The 17,942-nt window shown below is 46.6% G+C and overlaps 1 protein-coding gene across 4 annotated transcripts in view; it reads left to right on the plus strand.

Moving 5' to 3' along the window:
* RNF216 (ring finger protein 216) overlaps positions 1-17,740 on the plus strand; it is a 115,209-nt gene extending 97,469 nt beyond the window's left edge. For 3 of the 4 annotated variants that reach the window (XM_038419432.2, XM_038419435.2, XM_038419431.2), the window contains exons 16-17: positions 6,365-6,434; positions 11,389-17,740. In XM_038419432.2, the coding sequence (XP_038275360.1) occupies positions 6,365-6,434; positions 11,389-11,708 (390 nt within the window). In that variant the 3' untranslated portion in view covers positions 11,709-17,740. Of the gene's footprint in view, positions 1-6,364; positions 6,435-7,233; positions 8,279-11,388 lie in introns of those variants that run through there. The other variant, XM_043493252.1, reaches the window with a different exon arrangement.
* Positions 17,741-17,942: the final 202 nt, after the last annotated feature.

A 17,942-nucleotide genomic window follows, 5' to 3' on the forward strand; every position in this document is an offset into this window, starting at 1 on the left:
ATTCTAAAATGCACCGTGCCTTCCTTTTTGTCTTTTTTAACCTCCATGTTGGACTGCGTTATCCAGTAGATATTATCAGGGTCTCCCTCTGCCCACTAGGAGAACAATCAGGAGTCATTAACCTGGATGGTCTTGCATTCAAATGGAAGCACCTTAAAACAATCAGTTGGCTGCAGCCAAGGGGCACCAGTTTTCCCAGTGTGGACTTCAAGTGGGCTGTAACAAAGCAACAAATTACCTGATAGTGGATTTGAAGCTCCTTGGAGAGGGATGTCACCTGACAAGGGAGGGACTGGAACTTTTATAAAAGGGAGATGCTCTCAATTACGGAAACAAGAAGGCAAGACTGAGCAGGGGGGTGGAAGGTCCTTGAACCCGGAAAGGACTGATGAACACACACACAGGGCTTTCTGAGCAGTGAGGACACTGAAGGGAGAGATTGCAATGCATATTTTTTATTCTTCCATAGATGTATGCATCTCATGTGCTTAGTCTATGTAGAGTGTTTGATTGAGAAATTTCTTTGCAAAGTCTGTGCATCCATTTCTTTAACTGTCACATAGTCTCTGAAGGATGAAATAGTAATTCAGAGGGTCTAGCCCTGGGGAGCATGCTGTTGCTACTGGAGAGGTTTGGGATGCCCAGCCATTCAGGGCCTAGGCAATTGGACTGTGGAGTCCAGTTTCCCAGGAAGGAGTTCTAGATAGAGGTTCTGTACCCTGAGAGTGTGCTTAGAGGCCTAGAGACAGTGCTTCTGCTTTATGGGGGATCATGGGGGATCCAAGGTTTGGATCTATCACAGCAGCCTGGTGAGCACAAAGGTAAGCTCATCCAGGATTGTAACCTCCTATGGCAAGTTTAGTGCTCAACATTTTTCATGTGGCCGCCTTTTTTAATAGACAAGTACTGGGACCTGAATTGTTACTGCTTGCTTCATGCACAGCTTCTATCAATACTCGTTCTGAGTGCCAGTCAGTGTAGCTTCTGTTTGCTGTTTCCATGAAGTGCTGAAGTTCAAGTACAAGCAGAATGGCTAAATTTCCAACCCCGTGTTGTGCTGCGTAACTTACTAGTATTTATATCACTCCTTTTAAGAACTAAAGAGGACTGATAAATCTGTGTATAATCTATAAATGGGAAAAGGGGGGAAATCTATTGAATGCCTGCTGTCCCAGTAACAACAATAGATCTTTGGTCAATAAATGCCCAAAGGAAGTATCTCCATTGCAGAAGGGAATCAGTAAACCATGCTGGAACATCACACCTGAAGCTGCATCGGAAGTCTTTTCAGAGCAAAGAACAGCTGCAGGTGAAGCACTTGTGAAAACTGTTGTTGGGTTTTTTGGGATGTAGGAGTTGGGGCGGTGGGAATAGCTTTGCCAACAGATGAGTTTAAGTTACTACAGTCTTTAGTCTTTATTCTTTTGATTATCAGGGGATCATGGAATAGCTTTTGTTTTACGGGCATAGCAGTAACACGTGAAAGCATTCCTGTTATAAGTGGGGGTCATTTACAGCACTAAGATTTCTGGAGTAAGAATTGTTTTGTCAGATTTTAATTCTGACCTGTAACTGTGCACATATAACAGTCAGCGCTTTTGGTGTTAACTTTTCGTCCACAAGAATGTCCTAAAGTCTCTTTTATTGCTCACACATTGCATCAGTTTTTGTGCCTCAGTGTTCCAGCTGGTATGCATTTTTCTTAAATACTGATAGTAATTAAACCCTATTAAGCACTTGCCAAAGTTTTAATGCAGGGTTTGATTTTAAGTGGGAAAGTGTATTTTATTGGCATTTTTTTGTACGCTTACATTAGTAGATATCCCTTTTCTAGAAGATGGATGGAAAATGGTTCTAGGCTGTGGCTTTGCAGTGCACAAAATGTGGAATTAATTATAAATATTCCTGAAAATTAGATTTCACAATGGAAAAGTAGACTGCTTCATTGTTGCCTGACTGCTTCAGAATTCAGCAGCTAACTTGTTAAGCAGTGTCTTTTTCTGGGAGCATATTAAACCTGTGCTCTATGCCCTGCACTTGACTGCCTTTGGGTTTCTGCATTGATCTTCAGATGTTACTTTGATCTATAAAACCCTAATTGGGGTCTACCTACCTAAGAGATTCCATCTTTCCCTTGCTATGCTGCCACAGCCCCTTTAATATAAGTGTGTGTGTGGCTGGCAGAGTGTTCTTCATTAGGGCCTCAAGCCTCTGGAACTCGCTTCTTCCCCTTGGCCTGTAACCGTCAGAGTTTTAGTCTCAAGGGTGTGCTGTAAGGCCTATGTTTTCTCTCTGGCTCCTGAGGAAGTGGGTTGTAGAGAGAGCTGTTGTGGGACCCTGGGGATTGTGTGCGAGATTATGTATCTGTTGATGTATCCGCTTCAGACGTCATCCATGGAATTGAGCTACTGTGACAAGTGTGTCTGCAGAATTCACAATGTACACAGAAATTATACAAGTCAGCAGGGCTTTGGGATTGTCACTGAGTGATGCAAAAAGCTTTCTCTTTGCTCAGGAGGTAGGAATCTCCTAAAGATGAATCTTTTCTTGCTGAGTGGTGGTAAAATCGCATCATGTACATCAGCGGTTCTCAACCAGGGGTCTGTGAGCCCTTTCAAGAGAGCTGCAGGGCCCTGTGATTGAAACCTAGAGATCCCCGGCACCCACCGCAGGGTTGAAGCTGGGAGGCATGGGGCAGAAGCCCCGATCCCCAGCACCCCCTGTGAGGCAGAAACCCTGAGTCCATGGGAAGAGTTGGGAACATGGAGGGCATTGGCGCCCTTCTCTCCTCTCCCCCGCCAAACTGCTGCACAAGAGCATGGCAGTCCCTGGGGCAGCCCCATCTCCTCTCCCCAGCCAGGTCGGAGGTAGGAGGCCGGAGCCGGGCAGTGTGGGGCAACTGCTCTCTGGCTGGTGCCATGGAGCAGTCAGCAGCAGCATTCCCTCATCTCCTGCTGGTGCCTTGGGTTGAAGCTTCTCCTTCAGCTCCCAGCCCCCTTTGCTCCCACAGAGGCAGCTAGTAAGAGCTGCCTGGGTGGGGGGACCTGGCTTCATGGCTGGCAACCACTCTGGGAACAGGGACCTGCAGGGGAGCCCTGCCAGCACACAGCCCCTAATACTCCTCTCCCTGCACCCTGAGCTACCTCCCTGCCTGCACACAGCCCCACTTATCCTCCTGCCCACACACCGTCCCTCGCCACCCCATCCCTGCACCCTGAGCTACCCCCTGCCCGCGCACAGCCCCTCACCACCCCCTCCCTCAACCCACAGCCACCCCATGTGCATACAGCCCCAGCTATCCCTTCCCTACACCTTGAGCTACCCGTCCTGCCTGCACACAGCCTCTAGCTATCCCCTCCCTGCACCCTAAGCTGTTTTCAAACTTTTTGAGCTAAGTGCCCCACCTTTGAGTTATAATTTTTGGTTGCTCCCTGTCCCCCCCTCCCCCCTTTCCAAACTCAGACTGGCTGGGTGGCCTGCTGAGGTGAGTCAGGGGGTGGAGGTAGTGTTCCCTCCCTGGACCCAACCATGCAGAGGTGGCTTGAGCCCCACTGGCCCCTGCCTGCCCCCACCCCCCACCGCCTCAATGGAAGTCAAACTATGCCTATGCCCAAGCCCCCCCGCACACACACACACACCTGCTGGGCCCTGGAGTTTTTATAGCATGTTGAGGGGGGCTTCAGAGAGAAAAAGGTTGAGAACCCCTGACGTACATGGCAGGAGCAAGCTATTCCAGGGGGAGCATTCCATGGGTTTATCCCCAAACTCTTATGAGAGAGCTGGTATGCAGAAGAATGGCTCCTGGCTAGGGCCTATCAATTGCATGTTGTTAGGGGTGGGTGTGTTGCTTAGGATAAAACAAGCTGCAGGCTATACCCTCTTTGTGGGGGAGGAGGTCAGGGTAAGGTTAGCAGGAGTAGTGACCTGTTCCTTATATACAGATTGTCAGTTGCAGCTGTTCCAAGAAGTGGAAATACTGGGGGGTGAAACTGCTATTTCAATAGTATTTTAACCCAGCTGAAAATGGAAAATACTGATAGCTTGAGAATTCTAGGCCAGAGATGAAGATAAAAACTCAACACTGGATATGCCTCTGAACTCTGTTTGCCTATTCCTAACTATACACTGTGTTATGTGACTCTCCCAGTAAGGGAAAATAGCAATCTGGAATCTGTAGTTCAGACTCAAAGGGTAATTAAAAGCTTGTGCATGATTTATGGTAAGCTTATTCCATAAAATAGATGTGCTTCAGCACTTTCATGGCAATATGTAGACTATCATTAACAATCCATGAAAAAGTGTTTAGGAAAGACTTGCATTTAACCACTGACTCAGAAGAATAATCAAAGACAGGAAAGGAATCCTGAAGAAAGCCATCAAGCTGATTAGGATAAGGTTTCCCAGAGACAATTAGGATATCTTGCCTCCCCCCCATGAACACACCCTGAAAAAGCTTAGCCACCATTGTTGCTAGACATGTACTGGAGGACTAGCTCTGAATCAGGAAGCTGACAAAACTTGCAATCACTTTTGTATGTGCACACTCATAACATCTTTCACAAGAGTGTCCCAGAGAACTTACCAAAATACAAGATATTTTCCACATTAAAAAATTGCAAGAAGAAATGTATGGGTTTTGCAGTAATGGAAATAAGATGGATAGAATTAACTAGAGCCATGCATATTGTGAGCCATGTACTGTTTAAATTCCCCATATATCCAACTGCACTCTCCAACAGTTGAAGAGAACATAACTTTTATTTCTTACGCAAATGACCCCCAAGTGCTTCTGACTAATGCAAATATTCTGTGTCCTGCAATAGTTCCCATGCCTTAGGTTTTAGAAACTATTGCTGAGGAAAGAGGTGCTGGTCAGAATGCTTATTTCCTGCTCTTCTCAAACAATGACAGGGCATCAGTGTTTCACCTCGGTAGCCTCCAATGGCTGGCAGAAAGTAACCTCAATGTAACATTGCAAAGAATGGTTAAGAGACTCACAGCCATAAATACAAACATAGGTTCTACAACCAAACATCCCAAATGTTCTTTTGTTAGGCACAAATAGGAAGCCATCTCATTGGCCCTTTGATGACATGATCTGATTTGCCTTGACCGTTCTTGCTTGCTGTTCTGGAATGGAAAAGCCATTTTCAGAGTGATATGGAGCAGGCAGAACTGGATAGTTGATATCAAAATAAACAAAGTGATTCCTGGCTTTCACACTAAAATTAGAATGATTTGTATTAAATTTAATGATATCAACTTGATTGGGATCATCTGAGTACCCAGAATCAGTTCCCCTCACTTAGGCACTTTTCTCATCTATCTGGGTACTTACGGCCCCCATCACTTCACCTCGCTCGAGGGCCACTCATACAGACCTCTGTAAAGTGTTTTGAGAAGGGCTGTCTATCTAAATGCCAGCTATTAGCCACCACAACTGTCTGAATGTAGAGGGTTCACAAGGCTATCGCAAATCCAGGAGGTGCAGAGGGGCAATGCAAGTGATTCAGGAGGAGGCTGAAGAGGAGGGAAAAGAAGTGAAGAAGTTACTGGAGGACCCAGTGTGTACATGCTGGCTGAATGTGGAGGGATCTTTCAGACCTGAGTTTGATCTCACAAACCCTTTTATATCAGAGAGATAAGATGGGTGAGGTAATCTCTTTTATTGCACCAACTTCTGTTGGTGAAAGAGACCCGCTTCTGAGCTACACAGAGTGCTTCTTCAGACCATCTTGTGTCTCTCATATCCTGGAACCAGCCCAGTTACAACAATACTGCAAATCTCTTTATATAATATAACTGAACACTGTAACTTCTAGATGGCTTTAAAAAAACACGCTAGAATTCATGTCCTCAGAATCCAAGATAAGATCTAAATGACTCATTAGTGCAGCATTCAGCTACTAGAGCCAGGATTTAAGTTGTGTTAATCCAGTTGTTGGGCCCACCACTCTAGAGCTGTTGAGGTAGTGTAAATATTTAATAGACTATTGCCATTTTAAAAGATTAATAGCACTCCAACAACTCTTCCGATGGATGGGGGAGAGAGTTTCGCTGCTACACTCTGGTTTGTCAAGCTAGTGAATTTTAACACTGATCCAGCTGAAAAGCAATCAGATGGCTCTTAATTATTCTCTGTGGAATAGGCTTGGATTCTGTACAGAATCTGTACTGCAGTAGTGCTATTGTTGATGATGCTGTTCTGACAAAATGTAGAGTGGTCGCAAGAGGACCACTCTGCCAGTTTCACTTTTAACACTCTCACACAAAACTGCATTAGCCCTGGTCAGAATGCAGAGATCTGTTTGCAGCAGTAACTGGTTTATTAACCTATTCGTTTGTTTATTTCCTTGTAATTTAGGAAGATGATGAGAAGATAATCCAGGAGATTCAGAAGGAGGCTGAAGAGGAGCAAAAGAAGAAAAATGGAGGTAGGTCATGTAATTGCCCTCATACAAAACTGAGGATCCAGGGTGGATTGTAGAGGCACTAGGAGAGAGCAAGCACTTCTAAGCGGCTGGTGAGTCTCTGGTCCCTAGTTGCATCTTCAAAGGCCATGCTCTTTGCAAATGGCCTTGTAATAACAACACTCCAATAAATCTCATTTGGAGTATTGCTACAGAAGTTTGTTGGTTTCATATTCTACAAAAACTTCTAACTGCCCTAGCTGTGTCCATAGTAGGTAATGGCTCTGATCTGCCAGGCAGGAACTAGTTTGTTTTCTGGTCCTCTTATCTTGTAGATATTGGGATTGCCTCAGAAGGGTGTACTTTGTCTCGCAAGTGACCACTTTAGCTTAAGGAGTTTTCAGTTGTTTCTAAAGGAAATGTTTTCTGGTCCTTAGCCAAAAGGGGATGGCGACAATATACGACCCCGGAGGCCGTTTCTGGCAATGCAAGGGTGAAAAGCCTTGCCCAGTGGTGGGAATGCTAGTAGGGACAGGGCATAGGGATCTTTGCTGGGGTGTCTTCTAGAGCTGAAGCTGTTATCCCGGGGGGTGGTCAGAAAAGGCCTAAATGACACTGGTTGAAAATTCCTGTGCCTTGCTGTTGCTCCAGCTTGTGGGCTACTCAGGGCAGGAGACTATGCCACTCATCCGTTCTTGGACAGTGTGGGAGAGAAAACGGAGGCTCCTCACGACTCCAAGAGCTCCCCCTGAGGGAGAGAAAAGTCAGAGTTCTCGGTCCAAAAATCTGTTGTCTTTTAACTGAATTATCTGAATTGTGACAGATTCTGGTCTTCGAAATTAAAGGAAAACCAAAGGCAGGAAGCCGTGGAGGAAGTTCAGAAGACCTAAATGAAGATGAATCAGGAACCAAATTGAGGGAAAGCCACAAAACGAGTGTCTCCCAACTAGGGCCTCCCCTTGTACTCCTCATTGTCCAAACCTAAAATATGCAGGGCCTGGACAGTTCTGTGGGGTGAGGGATTCCCTGCACTGGAGCCAAGCAGGAGTTTATCCATACAGGTGTGGTCTGGAAGGGGAGAGGAGTCCACAGTCCCGTGTATTTAGATATTCTATGAGTGCAGCTGGGAGGGGATTCTGGAAGAGCAGAAAACTCCTTAGGTATCTGACAGCTACAGATTCAAAACTAGTGTAATGCTGATACGCCATGCTCTTCCCTGCAAAGCTCTGCTAGACGTGCCAGTGCCACTCAGCACCTCTGAAAACCAGAGCGGTTCTCTGAAAGTTATCCAGCAAAGGATGTAATTAAAAATCAGTGTTCTTCGCGGAGTATCTGTCTGTCAATCCCACTTTAGGGTTGCATGTGCCTCATGCAGGCAAGACCAGAAATTTGAGGAGCAGTGTCAGCAGGGCTGCACATGTGCGTTCCTTGTGCCTCCTCTTGTTCCCATATGAGGGCATACAGGGCGGGGTGGGCACTACCCATCTCCCATTTCCCTCTTACAGCCCTTGGCAGTGAGACAGAGCCTGGCAAGTGCCTGATCTGCTAGTTGATAGCTTTGACTAAATGTTCTGTAAACCTGAACTATTCAGAACTTTTATTATCATCTTCATCCGCTGTAATCCTATCGACGTGTCTGGATCACATATTGATGGCTTGACCCTCTCTACACCCACACATCTCCCACAGGGCTCCTTAGCATGGCAAACTCAAAATTGTAGGATTCAAGTCCTGCCCATCCTATGATGGACTAATCCAGGGTTTCTCAAACTTCATTTCACTGCAACCCACTTCTGACCCAAAAAAAAAAAAAATACTGCTACATGACCCTGGGAAGGGGGACCGAAGATGAGCCCCTCCACCCCAGACGAAGGGGTGCCCTGCCCCCCCGGGGTGGCAAAGCCAAAGCTTGAGAGCTTCAGCCCTGGGTGGTGGGGCTCAGACTTCTGGCTTCAGACCCAGGCCCCAGCAAGTCTAATGCCAGCCCTGGTGATCCCATTAAAACGGGGTCGTGACACACTTTGGGGTCACCACCCACAGTTTGCAAACTACTGGATCCCTTTAAAAGATAGACATGGTGAGCATACCTTCTGTCTAGAGTCCCATACCCAGCAGATGCTCCCTGTGCCTGTCACTTTCCTTGAGGGTGTGTGAGCTGCATGGCTCACACTCCAGCTTCTGGAACAATCCAGGTCTCTTCAGACCCGGGAGAGACTTGTCCACTAGCAGGATCAGAGAGACAAGCCAGAATCACGCAGCAGACAGGCTATGCCCAAGACTGGCGCAGAGAAGATGACATCAAGAGAGGAACCAACACAGTTGCCTCCTGCACCCAAAACAGACGACAGCATCAAACAGCCATCAACACCTCTGACACTGAAGTCCGGCACCGACAGGGACTTGGTTTGAACTTGCAGGAAGAGACTCCAGGCAGAGCTTGGTATCCTCGGATAAGAATAGACAACATAAAGCCTCTTGAGACACATCCACAATCCTGAGCAGCTCAAGGCGAACCCTTATTAATAATTAGTATGTGTGGGGGGGGGCATATTCCTGCTTAGGGCCCAATTGGCTAGCCCCAGCACTGGGTGTCAGAGAGCCATTGCCCAAGGCTGCCCCTTCCTTGTCTCTCTGCCCCTTCTCACCAGAGCCTTGTGCTATCAAAAGTGGCCTCATTGCTTCATCTAGGAGCCCACAGAGGAGGTTCCAAAAGAATTCAGGGGAAGAGGCTTTTACTCCTTTCCTGATTATGAAGGAAGGGGATTAAGAAGACAACTCTGTCCTATCCTAAACCTGAGGAGACTCCACAAATACATCTACAGTCTCTCGGGTTCAGGATACTAAGGCTTACCGCCATCATTCAGTCTCTCCAAGTTCCAGACTGACTCGTGGCTCCCAATGTGCAGGATGGATACATCCACATAGCAACCCATCTGGCCCACAGGAAATACCTCAGATTCTCGGTGGGCCCAATCATTATCCATATAGGGATCTACCCTTCGGACTCTGCACAACAAAGTGTATTCACAAAATGCCTGCCAGTAGTGACAGCACATTTATCGAGCCAGGGAATCTGCAGCTACCCGTACTTGGACGAGGATGGTCTTTCTGGTGGTCATTTACTCAGTTCAGAATCAGTGAACTTCAAGTTCTCCTGACAAGACCACATTAAACATTCTTCTGTAGTGACAGGATATTCTCGGTTTTTCACTTGAACCAGTTTGTTACTTTGCCAGTCTTTCATAGGACCAAGGCTGTCTTCCCGCTCCTTTGTAGCTGGTTCTGACTTATCCAATGGCCAACCCATCTTATCCCAGAGAATCTCCTTATGCATAACAGTGCATTTCCACCTACTATCAGCTGGTGCTTCTCCCTCCAAACATCAAAGTGCACTCCACCAGGGCACAGGCAGCACTTGTCTCCTGTTCCAGAAAGTGGTAATCTGAGATCTGCAAGGCTCCTACATGGAGTACCCCACTGAGCTTTCTGTGAAATGTTGTGCCCTGCACATGGCTGCCAGGGCAGATGCCAAGTCTGGCAGGGTGATTCAGCTGATACTCCTCACTCCCACCATCCAGTGAGGATACTGCTTGCCCAGTCACCTACAGTGGGATCCACACTGACAGGTACTCAAAGGAGAGAGAATGGTTAATTCCCTCTCTTAACTGTAGTTCTTCAAGGTTTTGTCAGTGTGGATCCGTGTGTCATAGTTCAGGGGAATTGCCCCTGTGTTGTCCTCTCTTGGTCTACCAAGACCCTCTCTGGCTCCTCAGCCATCACCTTTCTCGGCAAACACCTGTGGCTCTCTCCCTCCTGGCCAAGGTGTTTCACTGTTCTCTGCCTTGCTGTAATATCCCCAGGAAGCCAGACCACCTAAACAGGCCAGCATTCGCACTTTGCTTTCTCTTGGAAGGCTTATGAACAGCGTAGTTGCTTGCCATCATGAGTTACCATGTCGTATTTTATAAGCAAGAACATTTATTCTTAAATTGAAAGCACTTCAGGTAAAACATATTAGAAACAAAGTTCTTACACCTATCAAAAGCTCACCCATCAGTCTTATGGGACCTCAATAGACCAAAGGCCTTCCGACCTTTTACAGGAAAGATTGGAAAGCCCCCTTAAACAGAAGGTCCTGCCCCTTTGCTGGATCAGAAAACAGGCCCTGAGTCAGTTTAAACTCAAGCAGTTTATTAAGAAGTTTTTTCTCTGTTGGTCTCTGGAGAATCCAATTTGAACTAGTATATGCGAACCTCTCCAGGTGGTGGCATATCTCTGGTGGTGGTACAACCTAAGTGAATTTGCATAATCACCCCCCACTGGTCTTAGCTCATGGAGGAGCTGTGCTCACCCTCCCCCATGGAATTGCATACCATCCCTGGCCCACAATGATACATAAACTTAATACTGTAAGATCTCCCTAAGATATTGCAGGAAATCGCATCCTCCATCCCCGCTATTCAGAGTCCTCTGAGCCCTTGCAGTTCAAAGCCAGTGCTAGCTGAGTTAGGGCTGTGGCCACTCTACCCTTTATGCCCTGGTGAAGAGGCCATGGATGCATGCCCAGCCCTGACGGAGACTGCTACTCAAACGTCCATTCTCACATGGCACATGGGCGCCAACAGTGGGATCAATGCTGACTAAATCTTGGAGAATCACAGTTACTGTAGGTCTGTAACCGTTCTTTCTAGAGCCAGGGGTTACTCCCTGCTACCATCAGAATTGACAGAGCTGGAAGCCTCTGCCCATAACCTCAGTGCTAGAAGGACAGAAGTGCTGCAAGCCAAGGATCCAAACGCAGTGGTAGAGCTGCACCTGTCCGCACCATGCCTGCTTCTTGCTAGAGCTCCTAGGTGCTCCGTACACGAACAGCACATGTTCCCACAGCTGGAACTGAAGAACCTCCTTGTGCACAGAGGAGGGAGTTTCTGCTCCGGCCTGGGGTGTTTCTAAAGTTCTGTTATTAATTTCTTTGCAGAAAGCAGTTTCAAGAGGATCGGCCCTCCTGTGGAAAAGCCTGTGGAGAAAATCCAGAGAGTTGAAGTCATCCCAAGACCAGTCCCTCAGAACCTCCATCAGCCCCGAATGCCCCCTTATCCCTTCGTGCATCCACCCTTCCCTCTGCCTCCTGTCCGCCCACTATACAACAACATACCCCTGAACATCGGACCCATCCCTGCCCCATACGTGCCCCCACTGCCTAACATGCGGGTGAACTACGATTTCCCCCAGATCAATGTTCAGCTGGAGCACAACTTGCCTATGCACTTTGGTCCACAGCCTCGGCATCGGTTCTGATCCAGTTCAAACAACACTAGTAATGGAGTCTGCAAGGAGAAGCCACCCTGGCCCCATCACCACCCTCCCCTTTGTCCCCCATTATTTCAGCCTGCTGCAAGAGGTACAGATCTAGATTCCCCCCCCCCCACGCACAGTATTTAAGGCTTCTATGGTGTTTAAATCTTCGTAGTTCAACATTTGGTTCTCTTGAATCTTCTAACAGTACTGCCCAGCCTTAAGAGGGTGCATGGTTCAGGCCAGGGGATCTCTGAGGGTCTTTCTGTTTCACAAAGGCTGTTCAGTCCACCATTGAAAGGGAAGTGACGCTATATGGGGATGTAGCCATTCGGCCCACCCCTTGTGCCAAAAACTTACCTTCCTGTCTGCAAAAGCAGCAACCCTCTACTTAATGCAAAGGCTAGCTGGAAGGGAAGGTGATGTGGGGCAGCTTGAAATTATTCAGATGCTGGTAATAAGATTCAGCTGTCTTCCTTCACGCCTGAATAATACTGGGGAGAAGGGGTGAATCTGAGCATCAGGACTGATTATCCCTCGGAGAATAGTCCCAAGTTTTTACTGTAACCTCCGATTGCCCTGACAGACAAGAGTCTGTACAAGCAAAGCTACAACCATTTTGCTTAGCCCGGAAGCTCCTGTCATTGTGAGAGTCCAGTGCTAGGATGCAGAAGCCATCTTACTGCGAAGTACCACTCATGCCACAGCATAGCAGCTCAAAGAAAGAGGCTACAAACCACTTTGCAACCTGGCTTAATATTGTAAGGCCACAATTTTCAGAAGTGATGCTTGATTTGGAGTGCCTAACCTGAGACCTTAAAGGGGGCATGATTTTTCAAAGGATGAGTGGCCAATACTGCATGAAACACAGGGTCCTTTTCAGTGTCTCAAGTTGGGCACACACAATCACTAATCATTTATGAAAATCTTGGTTGTAACAGTTGGTAGAAACATACAAATTGTTCAGAAGATAAACATGAAGGCCCAGATTCAGAGTTGCATAGGGACTAAACTTCATGCCCCCGGGTGCAGTAACTGATTGTGTACATTTAGTGCTGTTGGGCATGCAATCCTGGTAACTGTATACATACACTGTGCACACATCCAGCTCTGAAAACCTGGGCCCACGGCTTTCCATGCATGTTTAAAGCACTTCAAAATGGGCTGGAAACTGATTTGCAGAGGTGCTGTCATTGTTAGGGTACCGCCGCTCTGGATCTGGAGGCGTATTTTCCAGTTGGTGTAGACGTACCTCCTCTAGCTTGATGAAGCTAGTGTGCTTAAAAATAGCAATGTAGCCACAGCAGCATGAGCAATGGGCTGGGCGAGCTGCCCGAGCACATATCTAGAGTCTCAGAGCAGCTCGCCCATCCTGCTGCTCATGCCACCGCAGCTACAGCACCTCAATCAGAGGTGATGCGGGTATGTCTAACGGAGCTGGAAATTACACCTCCAGTTCCAATGTAGGCATACGTACTCTAAGCAGCCAAATATCACTTTCGACACATTTAATAAACTTCTGAAAAAATCAGTTTAATCAACTTCAAACTGTAATACTGCTGAGCTTAGCAAAAGGGATGCTTAGGAGGACCAGTTTTCCTTTAAGAAACAGTGTGGCAAACTCCTTCAGGCAGTCGGGCTCACTCCTGCTTTACCTGTGACCTGAGTTGAGGAGCACGCTCTGGCTGGCTTGAACTGGGAGCAGTGTTGGACTCTAGGGCAGTATTGTGGTTTGGCTGCGGACTGCATGTGAATAAGCCAAGTGAGGGATGTGGTAGAATAGAGGGATGGGGTGGAAGGTTTGAAGCTGCCTGTGTCAAATGGGTACGTTTTATGCTAGAGCTGCAGCTTTGCAGGCACAAGCCTTCGCCCCACACCCTTGCTGTAGTGACTGATAGGAACAGAGCTTTTTTTAAAAAAAAAAAAAATGGGTGGAAGATCAGAATATCCTTCCACAACTGTGATTGTCTAGTTTAAAAAAAAAAAAAAACAAACCACAACCACTTCATCACACAGTTGTCCCCCAAACTGTTTGGTATTTCTTGTGGTTGCTGTTAGGAATCAGATTGAATTAATCTCCCCTCTTTTGATTTTCCTCCCTGGAAGTTAACACCCAAGATTTCTTTGCAGGTGTCTGCCTTGCCTCACTAATCTGTCCGATTTGCCCCCTCTGCAAGCAGCGTCTCCTTGGGCATTGAGCAGGCAGTGAACCAGGGCGCTGTGAAGTCTGTGATTGGCAGCTGCAGGAGGCACCAGGAGGAGGGCAAACGAGAGTGGCTGGCTGTGCTGTCATGGGCAGGGTGTACTCTCAAAAGGAATATGGCAGCGAGCAATCCCTGGCTGGGCTGTGAGGACATTGCTATCAGTAGTGGGATAGTCTCCAGGAGGACCTTGCACGTTGGATGTTTTCATCCTTTTTAGAGCTGATACAATTTCTCCACTCCCAGATGTTATGTATAGGCTGAGAGATGCCCTGTTAACTGTTTGTTTCAGGTTGTCGAGTGCTGTTGCCAATGTAGAGTTGTTCACCACACTGTTAACTATTTGTTAACATTGCTGCTAAGACTTTTTGATTTAAAAAATAGTCTAAGGGATGTAGTGGCTTACCGAATGCTGCTCAGCTGGTTTTTATTCAGGTTTAAATCTGCACCTTATACTGAATGATCCCCTCAGTAGCCATGGGCAGCCATGTTGACACACTGTGTTTGGGACGGGGCTGGAGGGCAGATTGGATGTGCACACTTCCTAGCCACTTTTGCAGTTTCTCAGTAGTTCGGTTGAAAGGGTTCCGCCACATGCCTTCCTCTCCGTGTGGCGGCAGCTGTGTATGCAGAGCGAGTCCTACCGCTTCATACCCTGCTTCAAGAACGTGCCATCCCTCATGCACAGAGCGGAGCTCCTGCCGTCCCTCTAGCTGGTCAGTGCCCACACTGGAGATGGAGCTTAGCTTTGTGTCTTGTCTAATTGAATCGAGGAGTAGTGTCCCGGGCTGCCAATCCACTTCGGCTCTTGCTCCAGAGGTGGTGCTCCGCATGCTATACTGTGACCCGTCTAGCCAATTAAGAAATAAGGCTAATGTATTTCAGCAGGAGTCTTTTCTTGTTTTCCTTGCTCAGCTGAGAGACTAGAGGCATGATGTTGGGTCTTAAGAAAGTAGTTCAATCAGGCATCCAAGAGTGCCAGGGTGGGGTGAATTTTACCTTTGTCAGCTGGTCCTTCGTTTTATCCTGAAAGACATGAGCAGAAAATCCCTGACCACCTGTTACTGGTTTTACAAATTGTAAAGAAAAAAGGGGCCAAGTCCTTTGGGAGGGTTGTTTTTAAAAAAAGTAATAGAAACAAAGCAGCATGCGCATGGGTACAGGAGAGCCCCGTCGGTGTCTCCTGTATGATGCTTCAGACATGTATTTCTAACAGCTACATCTCTAAGCAGCATGGAGCATCTCCTGACTAAGGGCTGCTGCCTTTGCAGAATGCTCATCTCATGGACCTCATCAGTCTGATAAGAAGTTTATCTGGAATCTCATTGTGGGAGGGGAGGGCATCATAGCTGAAACAGCTTGTTGGCTTAGGAACTGGCTTCAGCTGACATCCTAAAGGCGGTCTAAAGAAAGTACTTCCGCTGGCAGGAAGCTGGTGGTCACCTTAGCATGCTGGCGGTGGGGCTGGTACAGCTAATAGGAGTATTTGAGGAATGGGAGCATGGGAAATCTTGATCACAGCTGGCTTTCCAAACCATGACAGTGGCCTTCATCCAAAACAAACCTGGCCCGTTGGAGTGAGTCTGCTGCTTTCTCGCCACCATTCACATACTTCCTAAATAAAGCAATTGTTCTTTGAAAGCCTCAGATGAAGCAGGTACTAATTCTAATACCCAGTGCCTTTGGGGAGTCTGTGTCCTTCATTCTTCAAGTGTGTTGCACAGGGACTCTCGAATACTCTGCTTATCAAGCACAATTACTGTTCTTTCAAATCCAATTAAATATAAATTGCTTTTCCCTAAGCTTCCCCTCATTCCTGCATGTGCCGTTACAGTAGAAGAGACTATTCGGGGATAGTTTCATAGCTGGAAGCACTCTCCAGTTAAAAATTTGAGGTTATGAATCTTTGGCCATATGTGTGTGTCTCTCTCCATATCTACAATAGACTCCTGTAGTGAACGTCTATCACCACAATAAAGAGCTGGAAACAACCAGACCCACCACTGACAACTGAGCCATATCTTTGAAGTGGGTGGTGGTACCAACTCTCTGTAATTTTTGTTAGGTTTAATTTTATGGTGTCTCACCAATTTGGGTAGAAAGATTCAATTTTATACGGTAGTTACGACTATTTTTTTAGTTCCCTTGTGTCAGTCTGAGTTCAGCAAAACTGCTTGGACAGCATGAGCGTTTGGATTCTACTGTACTGTACCAATCACTCAAGCGAATTTCAGCCTCAGTGCTTGACCAATAGTATAGCAAATGTCTATCACCATGCAAAAATAGAAGTGGTGTGGCCACTTGCACACAGCTATATTGAAACCCTAGATATAGACCATTAACAAAAATAATGGCCTGGCTCAAACTCCTGGCTTTTGTGTGTTTTTAAAATACCTATATATATATATAAAAGCCTGTGCAGGGAAAGGCTGGAAATGGGAAGAGAGGCACTTGGCAAAGTAGCCAAGGGAGGTCTAGTGTCTGTACTTGACCAGTTTTTAGTTTTCTGTGTTAACGGTAAGCACTGGTTCCCACTACATGAGCAAACTTTGTACCCTCTGGATTTGATGGTGCACGGCAAGCTCCTGACTTTCCCATCTTCATGTCAAAGGGAGGCAGGATTCCCCCTAGGTAGTGTTTGGGGACGTTGTGGTGATGAGGAGTCTTCGCTGAGATGTTCCTGAAGCATGTGGATGCCTGATGTCTCTCTCCATTGGCGGTCCTAGCGCAGCCCTGCTAAGGGAAGGAGAGAATTCTTTCTCCCGTCAAAATGATGAAGGCCCATTTTGTGTCTGTGAGGAGAGAAATCATGGCCCATTGTATGAAACCAACATCAAGTCCTGTGGGCGGCTACAGGCAGTCCAGAGAGATCAGATCAGCTCTTCACCCAGCATCGCCCCTGCATTTCACCTTTTGGTCCTTTCTGGTTCTGTGGTGGGGCTCCTGTCACAGAGAAAGCTCTGGACTAGGAATTTCCCTGCAGAGAAATGTGGGGCCTCTCCTTCTCCTTCCCTGTCATCCTAATTGGCGATTTTAGAGCCCTCCATTGTTTTCTAGGAACAGTTGGGTTAATGGGGATGTTTCACCGCTTAAAGAACAAACCATTTCCTGCACAATTAAAACCAGAAAATTCCATGTTTTGGACTTACCTGGTGTTTTTATGGGTACATCTCCCCTGCAAAATAAGACCCACCACAGTGAGTCTCACAGCCTGGGTCAACTGACATGGGCTCTCGGGGTTCAGAATAGCAGTGTAACTGTTCAGGCATGGGCTGGAGACCAGGATCTGAGACCGTCCTCCCTTACTGAGTTTCTGAGCCCAGGCTCCAGCCTGTGTCTGAACATCTACGCTGCTGTTTTGAGCCCCAGAGAGCCCAAGCTGAGCTGTGAAACTTGCTGCTGCAGGCTTTTTTTTTTTTTTAAACAGTATAGATATATCCTTTGCCCCCTTTAAAACCTCAGTGTTCTTCAAAGGGAGATGGGAGGTGTGTCTTGTGGGCCCATATTGATGTTATGACTGGTACTTTTTATGATTAATTGCAGTGTCCCATTTTACTTGCCTTAAAGGTGGAGAGAGAAATTTGGTATTTGCACTTAGCAAAACGTTATATTAAAAAAAAAACAAACAAAAAAAAAAAACCAACCTTGTAAAGACAAATTGTGCGTGTTCTGCAACTTTGTATAGCAATAGCTGAAAATGAATAGGTGGTTTATTAAAAAAAAAAAATATTTTTCTTTACCCTCTGGTAGAAAACTGTTCTAATTCTGTGTGTAAAAAGTCCCTGTATAATATTGTAATTTGAATTTTTTGTAAATAAATTTTTGTGCACTCTGGCTTTCACTTCCGTGCTTTTCATTGCTACATCAATGTCCATGAGAAGCTGGTTGGTTTGAGGATAATTATAGGCGACAGCTGGTAGAAAGCGGAGACCAACCATAATTCTCGTACCAGGTTTGTCAGAGTGGTTAAAAACTGTGAAAGTTAGTCGGCAAAACATTCAAGCCTCCTGTAAAAGCTTGATGTGTTCCAAAAGCC

The sequence above is a fragment of the Dermochelys coriacea genome, chromosome 10 (assembly GCF_009764565.3).
Source record: "Dermochelys coriacea isolate rDerCor1 chromosome 10, rDerCor1.pri.v4, whole genome shotgun sequence".
Taxonomy (NCBI): Eukaryota; Metazoa; Chordata; order Testudines; family Dermochelyidae; genus Dermochelys; species Dermochelys coriacea.